The 24,528-nt window shown below is 47.0% G+C and overlaps 1 protein-coding gene and 1 long non-coding RNA gene across 6 annotated transcripts in view; both read left to right on the forward strand.

Moving 5' to 3' along the window:
- Window positions 1–1,694: 1,694 nt before the first annotated feature.
- LOC104911120 (uncharacterized) lies at window positions 1,695–7,965 on the forward strand. 5 transcript variants are annotated; one of them, XR_793652.4, is made up of 3 exons: window positions 1,695–5,955; window positions 6,197–6,345; window positions 7,202–7,965. It is a non-coding gene; the product is annotated as an uncharacterized LOC104911120 (long non-coding RNA). The 5 variants fall into 5 exon arrangements; XR_014883478.1 differs by having other exon boundaries at window positions 1,695–5,743; XR_014883479.1 differs by having other exon boundaries at window positions 1,695–3,962; window positions 5,655–6,345.
- Window positions 7,966–8,601: 636 nt separating this feature from the next.
- Window positions 8,602–24,528, forward strand: part of HSD17B12 (hydroxysteroid 17-beta dehydrogenase 12) — a 73,163-nt gene continuing 57,236 nt past the window's right edge. The window contains exon 1 of the mRNA XM_085224594.1: window positions 8,602–8,842. Coding sequence (XP_085080720.1) covers window positions 8,677–8,842 — 166 coding nt within the window. The 5' untranslated portion in view covers window positions 8,602–8,676. The remainder of the gene's footprint in view (window positions 8,843–24,528) is intronic.

The following is a 24,528-nucleotide window of genomic DNA, read 5'->3' on the forward strand; positions in this document are numbered from 1 at the left end:
ATCAGCGTCGTGAAAACAGTTCGGAACAAAGCAAAAGAAGCGGAGGAAGATCCGTCATCAATTGTTCGCTAACCGGGGGGTGCAGGCAGTCACCGAACCCGGCGCGGCCCTCACTCAGCGGCCGGGCTGCTAGGAGCAGAGCCGCGGGCACAGCACAGCACAGCCGCCAGCGGGGCCGGGCCGGGCCGCTCGGAGCACGGGCGGCGGGCCGCACCGCACAGCACCGGGCCGCGTCTCCAGGGCCCGCGGGAAGCACGGCCCGGTCCCGGCGGCCCGGCCGAGAGGGAGCGGGGTCGGGGGGGCGGCGAGAGGCCGGCCCGGCCGCGGGGCCAACCCGGCGCCGCAGAGGGTTAACGCGGGCGGCTGGGAGTTGTAGGCGCCGCGGCATGCCGGGAGCTGTCGTAAACGCCGCCGCCGCGCCGCGCCACCGACATGGCGGCTCGCAAGTTCGGCGGCGGGGGAGCAGAGCCTTCTCTGTGCTGGGAGCGGGGCTGTCCGGTCCTTCCTCGGCGGCTGCTCGGCTCTTGACCAGCTCCGCGGCGGGGCCGGGCCGGGGGCTGCGGGCGGCGGGGGGACGGATCCGAGAAGCTGGCAGGGCTCGGCAGTAGGGGTGTTTGGTCTGAGGACGAGCTGAGGAGGGAAGCGGCTCGTAAACAAGTGGAGTTAGAGTGAGGAAATGCTGCAGCGCGAAGCTGGGAGACGGCATCGACAGAGGGGAGGCTCGGAACATCCGTGTGCCAACAAGATGAAGTAAAGCTAAGATTAATGGGATTCAGTAATGCAAATAGAAGGCAACGGCGATCTCTTCAAGTAGATCCCCCCGGCTTGGCAGCGGATTAGGGGTCGGAGCGGTAGGCAGCGGGATGGCAGCGTGCTGCTGCTGTGAGGGGCTCAGAAAGTACGTGAGTAAAAAGGCCGCCCTCTGGAACGTGCTACGGGAGGGCCTCCGTCGGCTGTGCAAAATGTTGATGTCGGAGTGCATGGCTGCTGAGACCTGACCTGCAGCCCAGCTGATTGCCCGCATTCAGATAAACGGTTCTGAACAGATGCAGAATAGGGCTGTGGATGTTAAGAGGAGTGAAGAGTCTGCTTGCTGGGAGACAGAAAAGTTGAAAGTTGTGTGATTTCTATGTGTGGGAGGAAAAGAACTTGCAAGCTTAAAGAAAGCGAATGCAGTTCATTGGAAATAGCAAGAAAAGTTCTCACTGTTCTGTAAATGCTCTGGAGAGGTTTCAAATGCGCAAGAAAACTCAATTTCTTTTAAAATAAAGTTTGAAAAAAATCAGAAAAGAAGATCAGTGTGTGGCTCTGCAGAGTAGTGGGGAGTTTGGCTCAGGAATCCTGAATGTCCCATCTACTAGTTCAGTGTTCTTGTGACCCAGCAAAATGGACTATGAGATGGATGAGTACTTCTGCAGTGGGCCCATTTTGATACAGCTGGTGTCATCATGCTTTCTTTTTCTATTATTCAAGTTTGGTTTTTTTCTTTGGGACCCTTACCAGAAGCAGAATTATATTCACTACCAGATGCATCTCATGTGTACGTTTGGCATTATGCTCACAGAAAGGAAGCCATGTTGTTTACCTTGCTCACTTCAACGTGTGAAGTTTCTGTACATTTCCACCCTTATATATCGAATAACTGTTGAGGTGTACTCACACAGCTCTGCAGGACTTTCTGTCCCTAGGTGTGCTATTAGTAGAAATCCTCATGGAACAATTTCTAGGAAAATATTTAAATGAAAAACTTGAAGTCTTCTAGGGCAAGGCAATATTGCATTCGTGAATGTTGTACAGTCAGCTCCCTTGTGATGTTACCTGAGACCTTATATCTTTCTTCTGCTTTTATTTTTAGAGTCTGTAGTTTTTACGTACCGCACTTAGTACCAAAAAGTTAACAGAAGGACGTTGACATTACAGAATGTTGCTCTTCAGACCAAGGCTGCCATGGTCCAGGCAGACATTTTAGATTCCTTCCTGGCACCATTGCTATCTGGGAACTCTCCAAACACAGGAAATTAAACAATCATTGCTCAGTCATCCTTTTTCATTTTTATCTTTTAGCCCACAACTGTTCCAGGTTATTCAGAGAGGAAAAAAAAAAAAAATTATGGAGGTAACATCCCGTTCAGTGGTCAGTAAAAAACTAAGTGATCGAATCACTCTCTTCATCAACGCATGCGTTAAGTGCTTCCAGTGGCTCATTTTCTAGTTGCTGAAACCGAGTAGTGAATAGATTATAGGGATTAAACTTCTTTCATTCCCCTAGAGGTGAGCAAGTCATGTGAAAATGAAAGGCTTATTTGGTAGGAGACAGTATGAAAGACTGGGAATACAAATGTTTGTTTGTTTGTTTATTTATTTATTTATTTATTTATTTATTTATTATCTCTAAATGGTAGCATGTGAGCTACAGACAGAAACTCGAGGCTCACAGGGCAGAAATGTAACTGAACTAAATATGAGTATGGAATGAAACATGCTTGGTCATTATTGAAACTGGATTCCTGAAAAGTTTTTCTTTTATCGTAAGTTTGACTTTTCTGAAGAAAAATATACCTGTTCATAGCATAGCATCTTTCTCTTTTCCTTCTCCTGATCTTTTTGAATTAGAAGGAAGTTGTCTTTCCCACTGTAGTGCTGGGAACACAGTACAAGGGCTACAACAAAGGAAGATTTTCTGACTTGATGTGCTCAGATCATCCTACAAGGCATTCCACTGGGGAACGAGGCAGTTTCGCTGGTGTCACCATTTACTGTCCTCCTCTTGTGCTGATGTTTCCAGAGGGATACTGTTTCATACCCCCTGAATAGGTGGCCTTCTGCATGGGAGCATTATTACGGTGTCTTTTGTCTTTTATGTAGTTTACTTCCTCATACTCCAAGAATGAAAAAACGGTCAAAGGAGAGGAAATGATAGGGTAGCTCCCTTAGAAGAGCCTCTCCTAGGAAAAAATAGTTCAGAACCCCTAAAATCATCTTACAGTTGGTACAAAAGCTGCTGGTTGTTGTTGTTATAGCAGCATCTACAGGAATAGAAATAGCAAGAAGAGAAATAGGAAGGCTGGCATTCCCTCGCTCTCTCCCCAACTTGTGAAAATTTTAGGAAGGAAATTTACATATTTTGGAGCTACAATTTCTGCAGTGCCTTCTTATGCAGAAGCTTACCTACAAATTTAATCAAGCTATCTTATTAGATAAAAATACTATCTGTACTTGTTTAATAGTGGTGGTGGTCGTTTCTGTGGGAGGAGTTGAAATGATTGCCACCATTCTTAACTGCTGTTAAGGGAGATGGCAGTTTGATTTAAACTATGAAGGTGTAATGAGTTTTGCTCTCCCACCATCTCGCACAAAGAAGTACTCAGAGAGGACAGACTTAACCGATTTGAGCCAGGCAGTGATCTGCTACCATCAATTTCCCAACGTTGTACTGCCGTTTGATGCTTCAGTTACAGTCCATGAATGGAAGAGTGGAACACGTGGATGTCTTTTTGGCATCTGAAGCTGCTGAGTTGCCTGCTTGGGATGTTCGAGAGAGGACCTGCGTTTATCTGCCTCTTAAGGATATGCAACAGATTTTCTCTTCTTTCCCTACTAGTGCTGTAGTTAACTCTGTGCCCTGCTGTTTCCTCACATCTAACCATGAGTAACACATCTTGCTTTATGGGCATTCTTTGAAGCATAATTCATGGTTGTGAAATACTGGCAGTGGCCAAGACAGAAAACCTTCTGGAAGTACCAGATTCTGGTGGGGCATCCAGCATATGAATGTTTGAGGAAGCACTGAAGGAACAAGGACTTTTCTAAAGGATATGATGACAAAGCTACTCCACTTGAATATGGGAAAAGAGAAGTAGTTATGTGGAAGAGATGAAGTGCTGTGTGATTCCTGCCCCAAAGATAGGATCCAGCTGGTGCTAGACAAAGTCTGTCGATGACAGCAGTTGGATTGGATGGAGGTGGGTGGAGGGCTTGGGCACAGTTTCACGCTCAGTACACTCCACAAAAGGATTCAGTGAAAGAGAGATGAGTGTGGTGGTGAAAACGTGGTCGTAGATGAGGAGAAAAAGGTTTCTTATCAAACGTAGTCCATCATCTAGGTCTGGAAGTGACTTCATCATGCAAGGTGACACTGCATGCTGGTGGTGGCACGAGGAACACACATTCCTGAACTTTGTTCATTTTATATGGACAAATATCTGTATCCCTTATCTACAGTTACGAAACTAGATAGCAGAGACATCAAGGATTAAACAATGAGAACACATTTTGTTTCTACAGATGATATTTTCAGCTCAAAATCAATACATTTCAATGGGCTGTAGGATTGAGAAAGGTTAATCTTCTATTGCTTCAGCCCGTACTGTGTCTCTTTACTGAAGACGTTCTGTGCTTGGATTTCTGCAGCATGCACAACTATTAGGGTTGTTTTGAAGAAATACTTGCTTGGTTTTCAGCGCTATTGGTGATTGAAAAAACAAACCACCAAACTTTCATATGTATGTTTTACTCAAAGTTTTTCCAGTTTTGCATGAGGAGTGGATCTGGAGCCTCGTAATAATCTCATTGTAATAATTTATAAGAACTCTGAACAGGGAATGGGGGGAAAAAAAAAAAGGAATTATGTTAAGTAAGAGACAGCAGAGCTCACTTGCTAATTAGGGTGGGAAGAAGTCAAAAATCCCTATATAAAGTAGTAGAAGCTTATAGTGCTGTTAATGTTATTTCCTATTCTATTTAAGAGAAATGGAGTGGACCTATTCATAAAGATCAGTAGACTTGACTAGTTAATATGCAAACAACTGTCTTGCTTTTATTTCTGTTCAGCTTCCATTGCTACATTTATCTAGTGTGATTAGTTGTTGAGAAATAAGGGACTTTAATCCCTAGAGCATAAGGGTGTGCTGATGATGCCTCCATTTCTTTTAAGAAACAAGAAGATATGTGCAATTGTAGCACAGTGTGGTAACCTAAGAAGCCTCAATGATTTAGTTTGAAAGACTTGTTTTTCAGGCTTGTGTTTACAGGTTCCTGTCCTTCTGATAGAAACTATAGACAAAGGTGTGCAAATGCAGGGTTAGAGAAACGTTCAAATGAGAAATTGTGCCTGTTTGCTGCTACAGGTGCTTTCAGGAAGGGGAGGGAATACTGATTTTTTTTAGTTCCTTTTGCTTGAGCTCTGTAAGAGGGATGGAGGAGGTGCCTAAGAAAAGTCTCAGGACTGGGAATCCCAAGCAAGATAGCTTACTTCAACCTGGAGCTGGGATTCATGTATGAAGTGTCCTGAGAGATTTATTGACCTGTCCATCTGGTTCATGTAAAGAGTTTTTCACTTTAACTAGGCTGGTCAGATCCCATTCTTATATGCTTTTCTGCATTATACACTGGGGCAGGGTGTCTAATTTGGAGCTTGGGATTTGGGCAAAGAAGAAGTGCAGCACTCAGCGGTGCAATAGCTGGGCTCTACTGGATCTGGCCTCACTGCAACGTGTGTGAGTAATGGTAACACAGTCATAAGAACAGAATGACTGTACGGGGGAGAGAGCTGCACTTGACTCGCTAGGGTGAAAAACATATTTGTAAAGGGATTCAATTAGTGCTGAGTACAAGAATGCCACTTAGTGAAACAAGTGACTGTACCTCTTTTTCAGCGGCAGAGAAAAGTGACACGTCCTGGATAACCAGCAGTCCCCGTTCCTATTCTCGGTGTCCCTGCAGAGCTGATGGCACCGCGGGCTGGGTTAGTCAGAGCCGAGCGAGGGATGAGTGCCAGCCCCAGTGTGCTGTGCTGCCTGGCCACCCGGCTGCGTGCCCAGCCTGCCAGTGCGGGGGATTCCCGGCTGTGGAGCCCGCAGGGAGGGGCCCTCAGTACTTTGGGAGCAAGGCAGGAGAGAGTGAGCACGTGTGAAGGGCTGCAGTGTGATCTCACCGAGATGTGGGGCTGCCTAGGAGGTACTTGCATGCCAGCAAGGTCACAGGAGATCTTGAAAGTAACAATTGAATGTCTCTAGTGTTTGGCTCTGCCCTATTCATTCCGGTTTATTTCTCCTTTTTGCCTTTAGACTTCTCCGTGTCTATAGCTCTGCCTCCCTATTTTTCATTTTTTTTTTTGCTGTTTTATTCACACGTGTACTTACCCCTTTAGCTTTCGTAACTTCTTTCTCTGTTATCTCTGCTGTGATCTGCCACACAGTTGGGCCACCTTCCATGTGATGGAGCGATGTAGCTAAGCTGTAGATTGCCTTACGCTTGCAACACTGCAACCCCGAGGGAGATTGCATCTGCAGAGATCTGCCTTCATGCCTGGATTGATAAGTGACGCTGGGGAAGCATCTTGGCAAGGTATTCTCATACATGTGTGTGCATGTTGCTGTGTGAGCTCATTCAAAATGTCCGTCAGCTCCATCAGCTCAGCTGACTGGAGGCTCCTTCAGGCTCTGCAGCAGCTGAGGGAAGTGAGAGCAGGGCTGCAGGGCTAGGGGAAGAGCTGAGTGCACCCTCAGAAGGGAGATGCCTGTTCCTGGGAATGTATGATGACCTTAAGCCAGAGATCCAAACCCCCTTGCTTGACCTTTGTTTAATTCTTTCCCTTCCAGTGAGTCCCGCTCCCTGCCTGTGACTCATCCTTGTCTAAACGCAGCCTGCAAGCTCTCGGAGGACTGCCTTTCTCTCTGAACAGAGCAACATAAAAAATAGCAATGCTGTTGAATAACCAGTATTATTTTTTAACACAATTTTTTTTGAGGACCGCCTTGCTGTATTTGTGCTTCTCTGTCAAGAGATTTATTGGTTCCCTGAGAGAACAGTGGAGCAGGTTCTGTCGTGACCCACAGCAAGAAGGTAGTTCAGGCATGGGCTCAGGAGCAGCACAGCAGCAGTGCTGTGGGCAACAGACATTAAAATAGAAGATGGTAGGCTCTGACAAAGGCCAGAAAATCTTAGCACCCACATACCTCCTGACCCACTTGTACCTGGCAGCATCCCTCTGGAAAATGCGGTGGCCATTATGTGGACATGCAGTCAGCAGGCTGCCTAGCTTCCTCCTTCCAGCCTGTGCCTACACTGTGCTGCCCAATGGGCTGCTATTCTCCACAGAGACTCTGTTTGTCCAATTACCTTCCATCCCGCACCTGAGCTCTGGTTCTGTCTGTAACTGGGAGCAGATCTCTTACTGAGCCACAGTGGTTTCTCTTTCCAGATGCTGCTGCAGTATCCCATCTCCTCATCGCATCGCCCTCTGGAAGACAGAAGTGACGATCAGCGGTGTGCTGGTGTCCTGCAGGCAGTTGAAAAACCACTTTGACAGCTAGCAGGAGAACAACTATGCAGTGTAATCACAGCCTGTCTGTGCTTTCTAACAATGTACAGTAGCACCCTATTCCCAGTGAGGGGATGCTGTAACCTCCCTCTGATGATCTCTATTCTCCGTTACTGTAACCAAGCTGTTTCTTTCCACAGCCATGTTGTTCCTGCAGAAATACCAAGGATACCCCACACAGATTAAGGTTTACAAATTCAGGAAGGGCTTGGACAGAGCAAAAGGAGAATGAAGTAATTCCAAAATATTTACACTCTGGCTGATAAAAGCAGCAGGAGAGCTAACTTGGTGCGTGGGGCTCTGCTGTAGGATGGAAGGAAACCCGGGGACAAACTGTCTCCTCTTAGACCTGCTGTAAGTGCTGTATGATAAAGGTGAATTTCCAAACTTAGCCATAAAGCCGCAGGTCAGCCAGCAGGACAGCAGCTTGTCCCAGTTCCCACTGCAGGCTGTATGGAAGCTGTATGTTGGATCCGATGGGGTTTGAATCCTACCACGAAAACAGTGGCTGTTCTCAAGGTCACGAGCACAGCTTTCTGTTATGTGGTTTTGAATGGAAGAATTATTGTATATCTGTTTATGTAAAATGGAAAATGTGAAAAAAATATATATATTTTTTTTCTTTAATAAATCTATGAAACGAATCAACCTTTGTTTCCGTTGTTTCTTTGGGTTTGATCCCCTTTTCACTCAGCGACCCATCGCTGGAATCGTGCCAAGGCCGCGTTCTGGGCAGCGCAGCGCCGGTACCGCATCGTGCCCGGCTCTGAAAAACGATCCCTGCCCTAAGGGCGCTCTTTGGGGTCCCGCGAAAGACGCGGTGGGGGGCCTATAAGGGGGGAAGACGCTGCACGCGGGCAGGGAGGGGGCGGCTCCCCCACCAGGTGCGTAGGCAGCCCGCGAGCGGACGGAGGGGAAAGGGAGAGCCTGGGGACGCGCTCGGGCCCGAGGCGGGGCTACGGCATTTTATGAATGGGCTCATATGACGTCAGGAGGGGCGGGAGGAGAGGTTCCTCTTCTCGCCAATCCCGCGGGGTTCTTGGAGCGGAGGACCAACCGGAGCGCGCCCGCCGCGTGACGGCCATCTCCCGTGGCCAATGGCGATAAGGGAGCGGTGCCGACCACGTGGGGCGCAGGCCGCAAGTAGTACGGGGGCGTGTGGCCGCGCGCTCCCTCCCCCCTCCCTTCCGGCCGCGCGAGCCGAGAGTGGGTGGGGCCGACCGCGTTGCCATGTTACCGCGTGATCGAGCGGCCCTTCAGCCAACGGTAGCGCGGCGGGGGCGGGAGCGGCGGCGGCTGCGGGCCGGCGGTGGCCGGGAGGGTTCAGTCCCGTCGCGGCCGCCTCCGCAGGCAGCATGCTGGCTCCTGCCGCGCTGCCGGCCGCCGGCCTGTTCTACTGGGTGGGCGCGTTGGGCGCCCTGTATGCGGCGGTGCTGGGTGCCTTCCGCCTCCTGAGCGGGCTGCGCGTATGGGTGCTGGGCGGCGGCCGTGCCGTGGGGCCCCAGCTGGGCGCGTGGGCAGGTGGGTGCGCTCCGCGGGCCGGGGGGGGGGGGTCCGCGTTCTGTCCGTCCGCGCGTGGGGGGAGGCGGCGTCGCGGTCGGGCGCGGGGCCTTGAGGGGCAGCGTCGGGACTCGGCGGGGCTGCGGGCACGCTCGGGACCGCCCCGGTGTCCTCTCGCTCTCCGCTCCCCCGGCTCCGAGGCGCTGCTGAGCGGGGTCAACCGGAGGGCTGCGAGTCTCTCGGAGCCCGACTGACGGTTTCCCGCCGCCGCTCCGTCCCGGTGCTCCGGCGGCGGTCGGGCGGCGCAGCTCCGGGCCGGGAGTGCTGCGAGGAGCCGGCGCGGCCATAACGCGCGGGGCAGCTCCCGTGCGCGGAGCTGGAAGGGGCCCTGCTCACAACTCGCTCGTCTCCGTACGGCCCCTTCTGAGGGACCGCGAGGAGTTGCGAAGAAGTTCTGTGCCGCGGCACAGCGGCTCGGATCGGGGCCGCTCTCAAACCCTCGGGCAGCGGGAAGGCTGGCGTGAGGTTTGTGCAGGCGGTGTGGGAAGCTGCCAGCGGTGCGTCTCAGAAGGAGCCCTGAAATAAACTTTCTTTCTGCCCGGTAGGGCAGCAGGCCGCGGGTGCTGAAGCGCTTGGGCCCGCGGCAGTGTGGCGGTGCGGGGCACAAAGGGCCCGGCCAGACCCTATCGTGGTCCCCGCGGCAGCCGAGGAGAATCCATACGTGCCTGGACATCGGGCAATGAGCATCTGTTCCTGGGAGGCGTGAGCTGAGAGTGCAGCAGCGGTGCTCTGGGCAGATTAGTTATAGTGTGACTGCAGCTAGCTTCCTTCCAGTTAGGGAAGTGCAGTGCTGGTTAGTAGTGTGGCTGGGAAGGGTCCCCCGCTCCTCTCTCTGCCGTGGGCTGCTGCACGAGGCTCTGCACCATGCCAGCCCTGCGCCTTCGTGAGGCACATCGCATGGAGCTACGTGCTGCAGCCCACAGGTCGTTCCCCAGCCACGTCTTCAACCAGTGCAGAGCCCTATGAGAGCGTTTTCTGTTAGTGCTGCACCCGATGGCTGCTGACAGAAACTCTTTCTTTCCCTTTGGCACAGTCACGATCTCTGAGCGTGGAAGAAGAGGCACGCTGGCACAGCTCAGTCCCCGCTGCTGTCACTCCCCCTCAGAAGCTCTTTGGGGACCGCTCACCCCTTCCTGCCTTCCGGCCCTTCTGTGCATTTGGGAGTGATTTATGAGTTCTTTGTTTTCTGAGTGGACTTGTGGTTGCATACATGCAATTGGCTGCGTGCTGTGTCTGGTTGCTGGTGCTTAGGAGGAGGGGATGTGAGGATGTAAGGAGGAGGAGCTACTTGAGCCAGTATTGTACTCTGGGAAACTGAAGTTTGTGCTTCTTTAAATAGCAACCATAGTTACAAAAGGGTCATTTCTCCTCTATGACACAAATTGGGTAGATGTAAACCATCAGCTTTAGGTATTCAAAATACTCCAGTACTCCAAGTCGGAGTGATCATTGATGCTCTAAGATTTCAAAAATCTTGGTCATGTCAATTACTTCATCTTTTCTTCTTCTCTCAAAATGGCGAAGATTTTAATGAGGATATTTAACTGGAAACCAGGTGTTTTCAGCGAGGCTCTAAGCACCGTGATCTAACTGTAGGTGTCCCTGTTCATTGCAGGACAGTTGGGCTAGATGGTCTTTAGGGGTCCCTTCCCACTCAAATGATTCTATTATTCTAAAACCCTGGTTTTCTTTCACGCCTCACGATTCCTTTGGACAACATGCTCTTGTTCCCCACTGCCTTTGGTACAAATGAGTACAAAATAACAAGCAGACATTTAGCGATTACAAAATGTCTGATAGCAATGATGCTTTCTCATGTGGTGAATACAGCTGTACAGTTGTATTGGGGCCAACAAATGTTTGCAAAGATGAGCTTGCCTTAATTAAGCTTCTTGGAGATTATGCAAAAATAACCAAATGTGGGCAACTTGCTCTAGATTTCTTAAAAAAATATCTGTAAAAGGTCATTAATCAGAGTGGTGCACTCAGCTGCCTCCAATTTTCTATAGTTTGCTTTTAGCCAAAATCCCCACACTCAGCACTGACCCATTCTTTTCCTGCATAAATGCTGAGCAGTGACTTCCTCCATCAGCAGCGAGGATGGGTGAGCACTCTGCCTGCTCTCGCTGGTTTTTTCTTCTTAATGTAGACCAGGCTTTGATATGCATAATCTGACATCCGAAAATAGCGACTTCTGGGGGATCACTAAGGAAGACGTGGAAGACAGAAGTAACTGGGTGCCCAAGCAGTGAAGTAGGTATTGATGTCTCTTAACAGTCGGGTTCAAGAGCCAAGACATGATAGGTGATTCCCAAGCTCTGGTTGACAAGGAAGCAGGGCTAATAGCCAGCTCTAAAAAAGACCTCAACTGTCATCTTATTATCATTTCTAATACAATGAGATGCGTATGGGAAGATGAAGTGGCAAGTTGGATATTGTGCTTGTCAAGAGTTTGAGTTTGATTCCATGTACAGGAATTTGCTTCCTGTAGTCCCTGGAAACTGTGCACTATAAAACAGTCCCCAGTCCTTATGAGGTTATCGGGACAACCATAATGAAATCTCTCAGATGATAGATTATTTTAGTGGTAATTGAAGAGGTCTGTGCAGAGAACATTGGCTGTAGTCCTGGCTGGAGTGCTCACCAGGTGCCAACAGGTTGGTTTGAACAGCTTTCACAAGCAGTGTCATTTTCTCAAGCTCCTTAGCATTACACGAAATAAAGTTCTGTTACTGGAAGGGTGTTCTACTTTGTTTTGTGAAGACAAATTTAAATCACTATTGCACAAATGAGTGCAATCATGCTTTGCAGGCATTTGGCGCTGCGCAACAGTAGTTGACAGACCGCATCGTAAGTCTGTTGCAGATGAAAGCAGCCAGTCCAGTACTGTGCGTGGGAAGGATGTAGGTAGTGGTGAAATGAGGAGGGATTCAGCCCTCTGTTAGCGCTGCTCACTGCGGGGTGGGAGAGGAGGGGCTCTGGCAACTCCTGGTTTTCCTGCACCTGAGTGCCTGGCTGCTGCGGGCAGAGCTTTGTGACAGTTTTCAGTTCTGTCATTCTCTGGCAGAATCCTTTGCTCAGGGATTTATCATCTTCAGCACTTTGGATCTGTGGCAATATTATTATTTTTTAATGCTTATGGTTCTGGACCCTGGGAACTGTGGAAACACTTCTACACTAGTTGAGATAAAGCATGGCACTTGTCAAAAAAAAAAAAAGTAATGCTGAGAACATATGAAAATGCACCAGCTTGTTTTTAACCCCTGGTTGTGACAGCTCGAGTCAAATTTTCAGACCGGAGCATGTACTGTTTTCTTGTATGGCTATTGCAAGGTGTTTGTGTGGGGTTTCTGCACTAAATGTGCCAGTGGCTTCTGTGGGGCTGGATGAGTGCTGTGCTCCCGGTGAGGCTGGGCAGAGCTGGGTTCTCTGACCCTGTGGCTCCATCCTTTCCTGCCTGTGGGACCTTGCCAGCTCCTGGCCTCTCAGAGAGGCTCTGGAGTCTTTAACATGGGTTGCTGCTTTCGTACACCGACGTCTGTTCTGCTTCCTTGGTGGAATAAAGGAGTGAACCGTACTGTCATGTTTCCTACAGTCCTGTTGCCTCTCTGCTTTCTGGTTGCAGCTTTTAGGTGTTGTAGTCCGCACTTGCTGTTACCGACCGTTTAAAATGTCTGCTTAGTAGCATTGCTCAATGCTCGTGAAACTCCTGCTTGCACACGGCTGTGGGAGGAGGAGAGGCAGAGCGAGCGCTGAGCACCAGGAACGCACCATCCCATCCCCGAGCTGCTGCCTCCCTGTGGACGAGCTCCTGCAGATCGCAGCCGCTCTCATCTTGGCACCTGCTCAGCCTTTGTGCTGGTGTGCAGCCGCCTCCGCCCGCAGCATCACCAGCTCGTCGGCCCCAGCTCCAGAGCTTAACCCGCTGAGATTGCTTCCCTTCTGCTGCTTTTTCAGATACCGTTTCTATTTTTTAAGTGAAATTCTGGGTGTAATTTTTTCAGTAATGCGGATCTAGTGTCACTGAGGAAATTTAATCAAAATATGAGTGGGCTTTGCCTTATTTAGCAACAGTGAAGGACAGTTAAAAGCTCCTACTACAGCTCAGGCTGGAAAAGAGCTGCATGCACACTTCCTTGCAGAGATTCCAACTTACTCCTGTGCCCTCAGCAACAGGCAGCGACATCTGAAGTCTGGGGTTTGGAAGCCTCTCGTGTAGAGTGCGTAGGACTGGAAGTGAGGTGTCCAGCAAAGCAGATGCTGAGGAATGGTGCTGTTCTTTTGCTGCTTGTGCTTTTTTCGCTTTTGTAGAATCATAGAACGATTTGAGTTGGAAGGGACCTTTAAGATCATCTTATTTTAATGCCCATGCAGCTCCTGCCCATGCAACTCCCAGTCAGCTTATCTTTCCCAGAGCCTTCTTGTTCACAGTTGCTTGTCCCAAAAAGGCTGGGAGATGCCCCTGCGGCTCAGCTTGAAGCATAGTCTCTGTGCAGTGGTTGCCTTCTAATTGATGATAAGCACCTTGGGTTTGATTGCTTTATTTGTTGTTGGCGGTGGTTGTGTGTTTTTTTGTTGTTGTTGTTTTTTTCCTACCTCCTTTCTATTTGTCTCTTGTGCAACTGTGAATTAAGATGTTGTGGGAGCATATATGCCATCAGTCATGACAGTGCCTGCGAAAAGCTGTGCCTCTGCTTCTAGCAAGACGCTGTACTTACTGGGCAAGGGCAGGGCTGGGGAGCTGAGCTCTTGGGATGTTAGCTGTATATAGACTTCCCAAAGGATTTCCATGTGTGTTAGAAGACTGCCACCGAAGCAGAAGGAGAAGAGCTGGAGTGAGGATGGAGGAATGGAGAGCAGGATATCCTCAATGGGGCGAAGGCTTATTTTACTGAGAGAAGAAACTGGTGCAGTCTCTCCTATCTGCCCCAGCAGCCTTCAGCCTGCATAGCAGGGCTCAGTTCGCTCTGGAGTCAGGTCTCTATCAGGAGAAAGAGAAGGAGGATATGACAGCAGAGTCACTGAGCTTTTGGAAGAAGTGTCTGTCCCGTCAGTAGCTGAACAAAACTGCAATTGATTGTGTTTCATTTCTGTCCTCAGATATCCCGCTGTATCCAACCCAGTCTCTGGCATTCAAAAAGGAATCTGTACTCTGCTGAAGTTACAGTTGTGCTAAAAGCAATGTTAGCTGTTTTGATACCAAGTCTTTACATTAGCCTTTTGTTTCAGTAGTGCTCATTCTGTCATTGCATCTCCATCAAACCTTTTGGTACTCCACACCTTTGTATTTGTTCCCAGATTCTCCTTGAAGATCTTCCATTCAGTGGGTTGTATCTTCATCTTTGTTGATTTTTGCCAGCTCTAGCTTTTTTTTTTTTTTGGCTGTTTGCTCCAATCTTGAGGGCCTTGTTCATATTCCTTTGCACTTCCTGTCCTGTGTGATGGCAGCTCATAGGTGAGGTATCATCAGTCATAAGAAGCCAGTGTGTGGTTTAACAGCATGCCTTTCTCATCTGTTTGGCACAGGGAGAGGAGACACTAGACAGAGAGCTTTTCTCCTCCTTGTGCTGGCACTGATGTTTGCATTGTTATGCCCTGGCTGAGGAGTCTGCCCTACAGAAAATGTCTTGGTTTTGGCAGCTTGTGCCCCTCATACTGCTTTGCTGTGGGTCAAACGAGCTCCAGTGCTGTGGCAAACTCAGCAGCATCATGAAACTGTTGAGGAAGTCACTTTGACTTAACTTCCTTGGCTCACCAAGAAAGAGGTGGATTTTTGAGCTGCCAGCTGTGCAGAATTGTGGCAGGATCTCACCCCAGCTGGAGCCTTCTGTTCCATGCTGTCTCTGGTTGTGGTTAAAAGTAAAGTGTGGAAGCACTGATACGAAACACTGCCTTGCCAGCATACGAAAATAATTTATTTGTTAAGGGAAATATTAGTGTGACGTACAAATGTAGTCCAACTTGTTTCAATCACCATGAATAAGCTTAGGATTGAAATTGCCTCTTATACAGTAATCCAGAATGAGTCGGTGGGAGCTGCGGCAGCTCAGGAGACTTGCTGGCAGCCTTGCTCCTACGGGAAAATCTGGGGAGGCTTCTGCCAGGGGAAGAAAATACTGTGAGTTTTCAAGGGCTCAGAGTGAAATATAGAAGGCATCTGTGGCTGTTTCTTTATTTAGAGATGGGAAGGAAAAGGGAATGTCGTCTGAGCTTTTCCTTGAGTCTTTAACACAAACACTTATTGCGAGACAGAGCCGATCCAAATAAAACACTCAAGTGTTTCTAAAGCGCTTTCGCGTAAGTCTCCCCCTAATGTTTGATGCTAAGATATCAAGTAACCTTCTAAACTGATTAATTTGGGTATATTAACATCATTTAACATAATTCCCCCCACCCACCCTGCCAGTGGTGGATTGAAATAATGAAAGCAAATGTAATTAAGAGTATGAGGTGGAAGAGACGTCAGTAATCACATTGTAGACTGAGCAATATACGTATCCTAGGGCCAGAAAGGCAGGCTGGCCTTCCCGCCTGGTTGGTCTGTACTGCTCTGCCTCCGTCTTTCAGCTCCGAGCAACCCCTTTTTATGAATGGCAGCTTTAGCTCGATTGAGCCAGTTCTGTGTTCCTGCTGGAAAATCTGCGGGTAGAGGGTGCTGGCGAGCACCTGAGTGATCCTTCTGACAATGCGGAGAAGAAAGACTTTTCCGAAAGGTGTGGTTTGAGCTTGTTTCAGCTTCTGCTCGAGAACTGCAGTGCACAAATGCAAGATAATCAGATGACTTCTAATTGGAACAAAGCTGCTGTTGTGTATCGGTTCCTAGAGCATAAGCTTCGATGTAAAATACAGCTTTAAGCAAAACATTGCAGAGTGCCTCTTGCTTTTAGTCAAAGGCAGGGTATTTTTAGAAGATAAGTTTAATGGCTTTTCAACAACCTTAGACTCTGTTGTTTTCGTATGAGCCTTGTGTGAATTGATCACTCCTCATCAGCATTAGGTAACTTCTATTCCAAAGACTCAAGAAATTAAGATTCTACTTGCTTTACTTCTCTACATTTTTAAGACTTATCTTTGTAACATCTTGGCAGCTGAATAAAGGCTTGCCAGCTACATCAGCTTTTATCTGTGGTTGCCATTGCATCTTTTTAACAGCACATTATCTCCTAAATATACTCTTAAGCCATCTTTGTCTATGATAACATGAGCAGCTATTTCCAGTGTGCCTGAGAGGGCTTTGCTTTCAGCAGGAATAACAGCCGTGTTCAGAGGGAGAGATAGCAGCAGGCCGAGAGCTGTTACTGGGATAGCACGAAAATGCTCACCAGCCCCTCCTGGAATGCAGAACATCTGCCAGTGCTTCCTTCTCCCCAGGAGCACTGCTGTAGTGGTTGGTGGCAGCAGGGGGGCATGAAGCTGCCTTTCTGGGCAGGGGGAAGTGAGCAGCCTTGTACCAGGTGTTGGTCTTGAGTAGCAACAGGCAGCTCAGGAGATCTTGTCTGCTCCTTTCTGTGTTTGGAAACTGGAGATAGGATGATCTGAAATGTTGCATCTTCCCACTTGGTGGGAATAGCAGCATTGCTCTTTACTAGAAGATACAATATCTCTTTCACAAGAAGATATCACTTAACATATGCTATTTTAAGAAACCATCTGGGCTAATTAGTGTTTTAAAGCCTTTGTTCTGTTGCGTCATTGAGGTGCTAGAGACTCACCTGTAGCCATCAGACAAGTACTGGGCTGGCCTTCCTGCTTGGAAGCTGGAGGTACTGCCAGGTCTGCATTCATGCCAAGCATTCACACTGCTGTGGTGGGTGTTTCCTTTCTCTGCATGCAAGGTTGTGTGAAATTCCCCAAATACTGCTCCCATACAGCTGTTTGAAGGCTCTGCTTGTTGAAGTTCCTGTGCTCCAACTTCCCTCCTTTGGAGCAGGTTGTGTGGTTGAGGCACAATCTTTGTCATTGCTTGTGCTGTTCTGCAGAGTTCTTATTTTCCTACCTCAGTGTCCCTAGAGCAATTGCAAACTTCTCGGTGTACAGCTTGTTTTAATGTTGCTCCTAGCCAAAATGAATAAAATATCACTAGGTGTCTTCCTGTCTCAATTTCTGCTCTACTTTTGAGCAGTTGGGATCTCCAAGAGAGCTTAACTCCCTGTTCTGCATATGGCTTTGGAATGAGGCTTGTCTGTAGTCACATTCACTTTTCCCCAGGTAGCCTCCAGAGTTCTACCTGGATCTGTGTCCCCACACGTGTATTGAGCGGGGAGGAGGTTTGTGGCAAACCCAAAAACATCATCTAGAGATCAGAGTTCAAACAGAAACAGCTTTTGGTGTAACTCTGGCTTCAGGAGTACCTCCATTTTTGGAAGGGGCAGGTGGAGTTTTGATTTATGAGGGATTGGTGCAAAACCTACCAGGGTGCATGATGTGTTATGCAGAGGTCCTCATGGCTGCTGGGGAAAACTAAGAGGTCCCCGGATCTAAAGGACTGAAAAATCCTTATTCTACTTCAGTACAAAAATATTGTTTTAAAAAAAAGGCCATAGCACTTCTGGAACTCTTTCTGTTTCGAGAATTTTTAGCTGTTGAAACAGTCACCCAGCAGAAATGTGTCTTAACGGTTGTCAGTTATACATGAGAAGGTTTTGAAAGATCTCTAAGAATGGAAATATCTTTTGGAAGGATTAAGCTTTGAATTAGCTTTGTGGGCTTTTCAAAGTCCTCACTGGAATTCAGTAAGGAACTCGAGTTGCTTCATGTTCCGACCGAAAATCAAGAGGTCAGAAAATCCCTGCACAGCATTGTGTAACTTCTTGTCATGCACAGTGCAGGGCAGGTTGTGTGTGCTGAGAGATGTGCACACATTTTATCACTCCATGTATAAAATGTGATTCTTTTTTAGGGTATCTGACACAAGAAAGGGTTATTTCTGTGTGTAATGTGCTGGTGCAGAGAGTGGAAGGTGGCAACACGGGGTTATTATTTCTTGTAACGTGTTTTAATATGGCTTGAGCTCTCAAGTGAAAGGCTCTGGGAGAGCCCTTGCAGCTATTGCATCACTTGCCAAAAATAGAATCTGTGCTGCATAAGGCCGCTTGTCTGCAGTGTGGCTAGGCTTGAGAAATTAGTGCTTCTTGTGGATGATGTTCGGTCACTTCTGCTTCTCAGCTAAGCAGATTTTTAGTCTAAATTTTGAGGCAAAATGAAATAAGAGGTTTTCTTTTTCTGTCCCCGGGGGTGGGGTAGGTGTGAAAGTAGCTGTGTCCACAGTTCTGTCTGCAGCACGAGTCTAAAAATACATTTTTAAGCTTACTAAAACTACAACCAAAAGGCTCTGGTAAATATGTTCTTATGCTGTAATTTTCTGAGGAAGGAGAGAAGAAGAATCTGCTTTGTGCAGCACAAGGTACTCTGCCACTCCCATTGAAATTTAGGAGTGTTTTTTTTTTTTTTTAATTGCAATTATGCAATGCAAGCAAAGTATAAAACTAATCTAAATTCTTACAAAAAAACAAATCCAAATCTTTTCCCCTGAAAATAGTAGGTACGTTCTCTGGTGTTTTGTTCTGAAATCTCAGTCAAGCTGTACCAGCAAGGGAGAGCGTTTGTATTCCAGTGGTGTTGCTGAACCAGACAGGTCTGCAGCACAGCGTTTTATTTTTAGACTCTGGGTTGCCATTTTTATCCTGTAAAAAATATTCATCAGCGTCTGGGTGACAGGCCATCAGTTTTTATAAATGTGTCAGACCACATTTTCTCCACCTTTCTCTCTCTCCTTCTCCTTTTATGTCCTGCTGTACACTATTCTTTTTTGAGGGGGGAAAAGGAGAGGGGTTGCAGGTTTTAATTCATGCATTGGATTTTTCGATTCACAGATCTTTAGCGTCACCCGGTTCATTCATCTTCTGCACTTGGCTGCTTACGCAGCTTTGCTCATTGTCTGTCATGGGTGAAGTGCTCCGGTGCACGGAGCCGAAGGCGTGGGCAGGGGGAAGCAGGGCCAGTGCTTCACTGATCCCCTTGGCTGCCCCCTCCCTCAGTGCATCCCGAACCACACTGGGGTGGCTGCAGTGATGCAACTGAGAAATGACCCCAACATGTACCGAACATCATGTATGTGTATCTATATCTATATACGTATGCACACGATAAAGGTATAGAAAATTAATTCCTGGTTCTCCTTGCAGTGCACTTGTATAGACCAGGTGATACGTAAAACACAACTGGGGACACAGTTCTTCTGATCTGGGATGTGAGGAGGTAGCTGGTGCCTGCTGGAGGGAGCTCTGAGCCAAGAGGCTTTAGGAACATTAGGCAGCAGCTCTCACTGAGCCCAAACCTATAGCCCATGTTTTCTGTTGAAGCCAGAGTGCCATGTGCTGCAGCTGCTTCCTTGTGTGCTGGACTTGGATCTTCCATAGCTTTCTGAAGGAATTTCTTTTTGAGCCCTTGAAGAGCCTTCCAGGTTGGCAGGCAGCTTGAGACCCCAAAGTAGGACAGGAGCTTGACTTTGAGTGGCTTTCAGCTGCTTATGTGTGCTCAGGAGGAATGATTGCATAGGAAAGTGGCAGCCAAGGATCAGTTTGCTGAGCTGAGTTTGCTCACGGCCCAGTGGGACCTGCCTGGTATGGCTATGGGTCACACAACACTGAGTGCAACTGCTGGGAGACCGACAGTGCTGGGTGAAACCAGGGAAAGTGGTGCCAAGATTCTGTTGGTAACTGAAGGTCTGAGTCAGCTCTGTCCTGATAAGCTTTGGTTTATTCATAGCTCTGAAAGCTTCTGAGATACTGGGAGCACTTACACCCAAGATGACTTGTTGGGACAGGGTCAGGCTTTAGTGTTATGCTGTTTAATGATAGGTAGTCACAAATGAGACAGCAGTAAATGGGTTAGAGTGACTGGTCATATATTTTCTAGCTTAAAAATGTGGATTTGATATGCTTAGACTGTACATAAACACATTTTGGTAAGTTTTCTTAAGTAGTTGGAGGGTAAGGACTGGATTTCCATCTTATTTTAATGGCAGTGTACAATGAGACCTTCCTATGGTGGTTCTTGGGTCCAGTCATGCATCTTTGGTGTATGGGCACATGATACACATAGCACATGGAACAGCTTAGACGATCACCTCTCTATGTATGTGTAACGAAAAGGTAGCTTACAGATTGGCTTTTTCAGTTACATTTCTGCTGCACAAGATAGCACTATGAATTTCTCAGGGTTAAAACTTGTCTTTGTTTCTACACAGGTAGGTAGGTATCCTGATTTATGATGTTCGTTCCCTAAAATCAAATTTCCCCTTCTTATTTTGCATACCGTGAATTGTAAGCTCTAGGAAAGTGGCCTTGTGGGAGCAGGTAGAGCGGTAGGTGGTATCCCAATGGAAATGAAGTAGCCCATGTATTTCAGATTTTGATCTCCTTTGGCTGAGTTTGAAATCATTTCTATAAATAAGAGATTAAGAATATGGGACTGGACCTAACATGTTTTATTGTTGTGAAGGGTAGTCATGCTGAGGTTGGGGAACCTCACCAGAGGAAATAGTGTAAGGAGTAAACACTTCATTGGCCATATGATGTGCTCTGACATGACTGGTCTGAGCGTCATGTGCACACGTCTGGCTGTTCTTGGGCAGGGATGAAGGTGTTAAATGGGAGACTGCAGCCATAGCTGAATTTTTGATTACTCCAGAAGGCTGCGGAGCTCAGTGGGGAGGACCAAGGGATTCTGCAGGGGATGGCTTCAGGTCTGGATAGCAGGCTTAGCAGGCTGGTTGATGGGGGGTGATGAAGTATCTGAGCAGCTCTGCAGGTTGGAGGTCTACAGGAGCTGGAAGTTTAAGGAAAGGGAAAAGCAACTCTTGCCAATCACCTCCTACAGCGTCACTTCTCTAGTGAGTGCTGTGCTTCCCAGTTTTCTTATTTTTGGTATGTTGTTGATGTACTGATGTTTCTACTCTGACTTGCATTTGAAATGAAGATTTTAATCCTGAAGATGGAAAAGGAGCGTAATTTTGGAATTTAAAATGTATTTAATTATTTTAAATTCATTTTTCTATCTGCAAATGTCTAGTCAAAAGACATTCTGATAGACAATCGAAGGGTTGCCTCATGTGTCATGTACCTGTTAAATAACTGAATTAAATTACTGGGAAGTCCATGACTTGAATTAAGAGGACAGAAGGAAAGTGAAATGATCAGCATCTTCTCATAGTGATTGGTAGCCGGTAGAGAAAGCACCAAATCTATAACTAGAAGATCAATTCTGAAGAGGAGGAAATGGTGCTGTTTTTTCTATGCAGAGTGTAGATAACACCGTTGCCAACCACTAGATCAGGTTGCCCAGGGCCCAACCTGGCTTTGAGCCCCTCCAGGGATGGGGCACCCACAACTTAGGGCAGCCTGTGCCTCACCACCCCTAGAGTAAAGAATTTCTTCCTAGCATCTAATCTATATCTCCCCTCTTTAAGTTTAAAGCCATTCCCTCCTGTCCTATCACTGTCAGGCCATGTAGAAAGTGAATCCCCCTCCTGCCTGTAAGCTCGGATCACAACGTGTAGTCTAGGAGCTACACTTTCTTCAGGTACTCCTGAGGATTTTTCATGGTTTTGAGAGAGGGAGTGTGGGGAATGTTTGTGCTATCTTCTTGCACTTGTTCAAATGCAGAATGGGTAGGTCACCTCTGTCATCAGCTCATGGGCTGTTGTGTGATGGACACAAGTCCAGGAAGATAGAGGGAAACTTCTTTCTTCCTGTCTCCTGCCTATAAAAGCTTCCACCAGTGTCTTGTTATAAATTCACGAACATGGCTGTTTTCAAGGCTTTTGATCTAGGAAATTCTGCATTAGCAAGAAAGTTGCTCAGATTATGTTGTTCTTGAGAGAAGAGGTTATCTTCCTGATTATCCAACCCCTTCCTGATTCGAATCTTGATCATGCTATCACGCTCCAGAAGTCAATCTCTGTTCTATTAGGGCCACTGTGCATTTGTCTCTTGTGTGTCTAGCTGCAGCTGGCCTCTTTTCTGAACAGAGGAGCAGAGATGTTCTGGAAGTCTAAATATGCATTGAGATGGGTGGAAAAAAATTTTTTTTCTGCTGTTTTCTGACAACACGAGGTAGTCTAGAAGCATGGGATTAGTATAATATTTCAAAAACAATCAACAAACTGCAGTCTGGCTTGCTTTGTTTCCCATTTTCCCCTTTATACATTGAATTGGCCACTAATGAACACACAGGTTTCTACTGCAAGTTTTTAGTTCTATTTCCTGAACTGTGTCTACCTTGCCCTGCATTGCTGTCTGTATCTCAGAGCTCCTTCAGCAGTTCAGCTTCCTTATCTTGCATTCTTCAAAGTTGGGAATTTTTCTCTTTTGAGACCTCCTAATTTCCAGGCGTGTTTGTGACCAACTTGTGTTGTCTTCCCAGTGCAAATCTGGGCTTTTTGTTTTCTGATGATTATACTTCGTGAACTTATGAAGAGCAAACAAAATGCTTTCAAACTCATCTCCCCAAACAGGTAACTCTTAATCATCTTAGCAGGCCTTTTTCAAAACTGTTCTTATTTAAATTACTTAAAATGTATTATTGCTTTTTGTTACGACAGGGAACACCTCATCAGTCCATTTTACATTCAGCCACTGCACCTCAGGTACCTCTCTACCATCACTTATAGTTGTCACCTTAATTCCAAGCAAAGTTAGTATCAAGAGCATGACTCGGTATCTGGTACTAACATGTCGCCGGGAAATATCTGGTGGCATTATGTTTTTATTACTCAGGTCTATGAGGTTATCTCATTCTATGGGGTGGGGTGCTGTGATCCTTTTTCAGTGGTTAGGTTGCCTGCAAATTTCCTAAAACACACTGGTCAGTAATAATGACAGTAAACAAGATCTATGCTGTGATCAGTCACTGAGGAGCCCACATATGTAATTTTTTTTAATCCTGATGAATTACTTTTTTTTTTTTTTTTTAGACACCTCTCTGCCAAGTTCCTGACAATGTTCAAAGATTCTAATGTTCAGTCTTAGTCACCTTCACACTAGTAGTTTCCTATAGTCGTAACATAAAATCATTTTCTTTTGCCCCATGAGTTTGGAGCATTATCCTGGTCTAAACTGATGACACTTTCTTGAAGCTTGGCACAGATTGCCTTTTGATTAAAAATGGATCATGTGTTGCATTTGATCCTAGTCTCTGCTATTTTCCGTGCTCTTGATTATTCCAAGAACTTGCACAGCTTTGAGTCCAATCAATCTAAACTTATTTCCAAGCAAACACGCAAAAGCCTTCAGCTGGTGCCTATTCTGACCCATCTGATCATCAAAACTTCACTGTGTTCATCCCCTGCTAGAGGCAGGAAGACCAACCAGCCTCCCTGTGTGTGCTTCCTTGGTGCTTAGTGTGACAGTGAGCATGTGTCACGTATTTCTCAATGAAGAGCAAATGAGAACTTGGTTTTACCTAACGCTAATGATGCTCAGTAAACCTTGTGATAACCCTACGGAGCACAAAGCAGCTTTCGCATATGCTTAGATTGACCAGCTCTGGTCAGGTACCCTGGACAGCTCCCTTGCTGTTGCAGAACTGAAGTTCAAGGCATTCCTGGTGTGCTCTTCATGGCACTTCCAAGGTCCTTGCTTGCTAGCTTTGAAAGCAACATGGATCCTGAGCCTGTGGCAGGGTGCCATGAGAGCTCTGTAGGCAGGAGAGAAGGTGATGAAGTCCCCTGCCCCCATTGCATAGCCCCAGGCAGTGGGCCCAATGGTGGAGGTTTGAGGGCAGCGTGGGTGATAAGGGGCACCTGGGGCACTGGAAAGTGTTGTACAGGAGCAGTGGGATCTGGTGGTGTGTAGGCATTGCCTGTGGCTTTCCTGAACTGTTCTTTGTTCTTGTTGAGATTTCTAGATTGCTTCTAGCTCTAGAGTCTAAAGAAATCTGAGGAGTGCACTGCCCCCAAACCTTTCTTGCTGTAGTTCTAGATGAAATGGGAACTTGTCAGTGCTGTGATATTTATAGAATATTTTTCTACCCACAATCCTAGCTCTTAGACACAAGCTGTTACCAAGTAAGTGTGTGGTTCTGGGAATTGAACCTCTTGCTGTATCCTGTCTTTTCAGAGCCTGACCATTAGGCATTAGCTGCTTTGTGCAGGAAAAAAAAACCTTCATGTGAAAAAAATATCCAGGATTTTGATGATTTCAGATTAGATGCAGATGATCATTATGATGAGGCTTCCTATTTCAGCAAATTAAACTGGGTATGGAATCAAAGTTTGTGTAATTCCTGCACCAAGTTTTCTGTTTTTATTTAATAAAAATGCAGGGAGTTGCTGCCGTCTTATTAACTTGCAGCCGGCATGCTTATCTTCTTTGTTCTTTGTTAAATATGAGCTGGCATGTGTTAGACTGCGTTAGTGTTCACTCTTTGGGACTTCAGTGGTTTCTAAATTTGGCATTGCTAAGCCGGTGCCCTGTTTGCTTGAATCAATTGGGGCTGCTATTTTTAGCAACAAAAGGGAATTGAAATAGCAATTTTCTTTCCATGTAATAGATCCCCAGGAGGAATACTGATGCAAGCTCTCTGTCATCCCATATTCTCCCCCTCCCCAAAAGCACTCAGACGAAAGGCAGCTGTCACGGTTTGCG

The sequence above is a fragment of the Meleagris gallopavo genome, chromosome 5, assembly GCF_905368555.1.
Source record: "Meleagris gallopavo chromosome 5, MGAL_WU_HG_1.1, whole genome shotgun sequence".
Lineage (NCBI taxonomy): Eukaryota > Metazoa > Chordata > Aves > Galliformes > Phasianidae > Meleagris > Meleagris gallopavo.